This window comes from Vigna radiata, unplaced genomic scaffold, assembly GCF_000741045.1.
Source record: "Vigna radiata var. radiata cultivar VC1973A unplaced genomic scaffold, Vradiata_ver6 scaffold_170, whole genome shotgun sequence".
NCBI classification, from domain to species: domain Eukaryota; kingdom Viridiplantae; phylum Streptophyta; class Magnoliopsida; order Fabales; family Fabaceae; genus Vigna; species Vigna radiata.
Window position 1 is genome coordinate 369,004 of NW_014542552.1, and position 3,676 is coordinate 372,679.

General features: G+C 26.9%; 1 protein-coding gene across 1 annotated transcript; it reads right to left on the minus strand.

Annotated features, from left to right (window-relative positions):
• Positions 1-1,748: 1,748 nt before the first annotated feature.
• LOC106780305 lies at positions 1,749-3,219 on the minus strand. The gene is made up of 2 exons (XM_014668581.2): positions 2,776-3,219; positions 1,749-2,492 (listed from the first exon to the last, which is right to left on the minus strand). The coding sequence occupies exons 1-2, from the start codon at positions 3,034-3,036 to the stop codon at positions 1,983-1,985; spliced, it is 771 nt and encodes a 256-aa protein (XP_014524067.2). The 5' UTR covers positions 3,037-3,219; the 3' UTR covers positions 1,749-1,982.
• Between the last annotated feature and the right edge of the window lie 457 nt (positions 3,220-3,676).

The following is a 3,676-nucleotide window of genomic DNA, read 5'->3' on the forward strand; positions in this document are numbered from 1 at the left end:
TATACATTTCTTTTATATGATTTCATTCAATTGTCTATCAAATTGTTTCTAATACACACATTTGATCATTTTTATTTTTTGCAATATTTTTGTTTGCTATTTATTTTTATCATGTAAAATTTTTTATTTTTATACCATCGTTCTTACTTTTAACTCATTGTTATAAGTATAATTTTATCATTACAACTATATGATAAAATTTCATTTACTATAATATAATGATTTAATATTATTGTCATGAATCTTGATTATTGAAGTTTAAAAAACAAAAGATATATGTTAAATTTCAATTATTATTAGTTTAGTATTTGTTTTTAAAAACAATTTTAACTTTGTTACATTAAAGTTTGCAAATTTAATTAATATTTTGACTTTTATATAATTTTATTTGATATTTTAATTTGAAATATATATAATTATAATTTTTTTTTAAATATTTCATTTGAAGAAATGAGAATATATATTTTTATATTAAATATATGATAATATTATATTTTATTTGTCATAATTTTTATTATTTTATAAAAATTAATTAATTAATATTAAAACATTAAGAAAAAATATAAACACGGAAATGTATATTAAAACTATTTATATTAAAACTTTTTAATATTAAAATAATTAAATCTCATTATTTTCTAAATTACTGTCACTTCTAAAATTTTATTTTCTTGGTCTTTACATTCCACTTTATAGTATCTTTTATTGTACATTTTTTTTTCTCTTTTTTGACATATCAAATCATTTTAGGATAGACACTTGATAATTTTTATTTTTTTCAAATATTTTTATTTATGTATTTATTATTATAGTGTAGAATATTATTTTGATGATTTTTTATATAATTATTTTATTTTCTAACTCATTTTCATTAATATAATTTTATCTATGGTCATTGACATGAATCTTACATATCATCATTCAACCTAAATCGATATTTAAAAAATAAAATATTTGCGTCTAAACTCAAATTATTATTAATTTATTTTTTTAGACAATTTCATTCAAGTGGATTGTTATAATCTTTATTAGTATATAAAAAATATATTTCATTATAATTAGAGTAAGAAAGTATATAGACATTTAAAATATTTTTAAATTTGTTTTCATTTTATAATTTTTGTGGATGTTTTTAATTTTTTGAACTTTCTTTCATTAACATTTGTTCATTAATATTTCGGGTTATCATTAATTTTTATATTCGTTTCATTGTGTAGTATTTTAAATATTTCTTTCACTTTTTATAATTATTATCTAGTAATTTGGTTTGAAATTCATATAATCATAATTTTTCTTTAAAATATTTGATATTAAAAGAATGAGTATGTGTCTTTTTAATATTAAATATTTGATGATATAATATTTTATTTATTGTTATTATTTTTGATAAAAAATAATTAATTGATTTTTAAACATTAAGAAAATATGGACATGATACATATACATTAATTAACTTCATATATTAGATGAGAAAATAAAATTCATTCTCAATCTTATCATTCCTATGCATAAATAAAAGAAAAATAATTATTTAACATAAGTATACCCGTTAAGATGGTGACTACTATTGTAACTATGAAAATAATCAGGCTCTAGTTTAATTATTATGAGGTGTTTTGGGTTCATTTGTGAGTATGTAATCGATTCTTTGCTTCTTAGATCCATAAACATGGAAATTATTAACTTCACATTTTAATTATTACCAAAAAAAATCAAATATGGCACCATACAAAATTCTTGCATTGTAAAAGAGTTGAAGTCCTGAAATAAATTGTAAAGAATCTAACAAGTTAATTAAAATTGGACAATATTGAACTAAGAAACCATATGCACAGTCAATTGATTAAATTCTAAACCAAGATCATGAACAAGGTTTTCCCATTCTCACGAATAAACATTACCTTACCCCCACCCCTATCTGACTTCAAAGAGATTCACTCCTTAAGAAGGTAAGAGAGAGATAACTTTGGCTCTTCTCAATCCTAATCACCTATTCCATATATAACAACCTTCTTAGTATTATTACTTTTAGCTATCTCTAACTCACTCCCCTCACGCCAATCCCCCTCGTTGCATCTCATTCTTCCACAAAGAGGCACAAGATACAACCACAATGAAGTGAATAGTATAGCAATGAATTTTCCCCACACGATCAAAATCAACAGACTAAATGAAAATAAACAACAAAGAGCCAATGTTGAATCATAGAGTAGTTTCTTATCTTCCATGCCACGTTGCTTCTGCCTCGCCAACGCTTGCTGAGTGGAAAAGCTCGAAACGTGACCGGTGCTCGGTGAAGAAACAGAGGGAGTTAGACGATAAGAGGCGCGTGAAGATGAAGAGCAAATAGAGGATGCAACGTTTGAACGAGTTCCGTAACCGCTTTTAGGTTTGGGAAATGAGATCGTTTCAGTGTTTTCTTTATTCATTGATCTTGATGACATGGATAATCTGTTCTTATTTGCTTTCCTTCTTTTAACAACCAAACTCATCTACAAGAACCATAAAAATGGATCTGTTACCACAATTTAGATTCAGACCATCACCATTGTTAGAAAATTTTTGTAACCATTTGCACTTTTTCAAAAGAGATATTTAATATACGTTTTAACTTAATTATTTTTTTTTTATAATTTTTATGCCTAGTAAAATTCTAATTTATCATTTAAAAAACTAAATTGAAATTATAAGATTTGTAATTATCGGAGAAAGGTTCGTCGTGTGAAGAGGATAACAGAAAGGAATATGAGAAATGAAAAGAAGAAGAAAGTATACCAAAGAGGTTTCGTTCAAAGCAGATCTGATGGCCTTCCACTTTCTCCGGCGAATTCCACACATATCTCCGACTCCGAACATGGAGGAAAGCATGGCGGGCAAAACGGCGCCGTGCTTATCAGCGACGGCGAGATAGGAGAGAACGGGATCCCTGGCGCTGCGTTTGAGCACAGGGGCTGATGAAGGCAACACATCCATGATACACGTGGCTGGTTTGAGACACGTGAACAACGACCTCTTGGCTTTGTTCTTCGATTCCATGACATTCGCAAGGAGGAGAAGAAGAAGATCGATGAAAATGATCAGGAATACGAAACCGGAGCCATGAGACGAGGGTGAACGTACGTGGGCGATGAGATTACATAATATCAGAACACACAGGAGAGAACAGATGGGAAATCTCGCGTTACGTCAAAGGATTGAGGAAAGAGAAAGTTATATATATGTGTGTCTGTGTGTAAAACGGTTGAGATTCAATGGCTCCTATTCTGTTCTTCTTTTGTATATACTATGGACACAACACATGGATAACGGGAAAAGTGTTTCTTCAAAGCTACCTATGAATATGGATAGAAAAAAAAAAAAATAGCTAATTTTATTAATTCTCTCGTAACACAAGGCATGTATATACATATCATTTGACATATTATACTTTAGAATTTTGATACATATGAATATGAAAGTATCTACATGAATTTGTAATTTAATAATATTATACTTTAGAATTTTGAATAATTATTTCCATATTGGATTAGTGTTTGATACATGAGTAAAAGAAGAGCGTGACATTATTAGTTGTATTATTTGACATACATTTCACCATCATTTAATGTAAAGATGTATGATTTTCAAATTGTCCCTAAATTAGACTGTATTTCAGTTGTAAATTTTGTTTTATGTG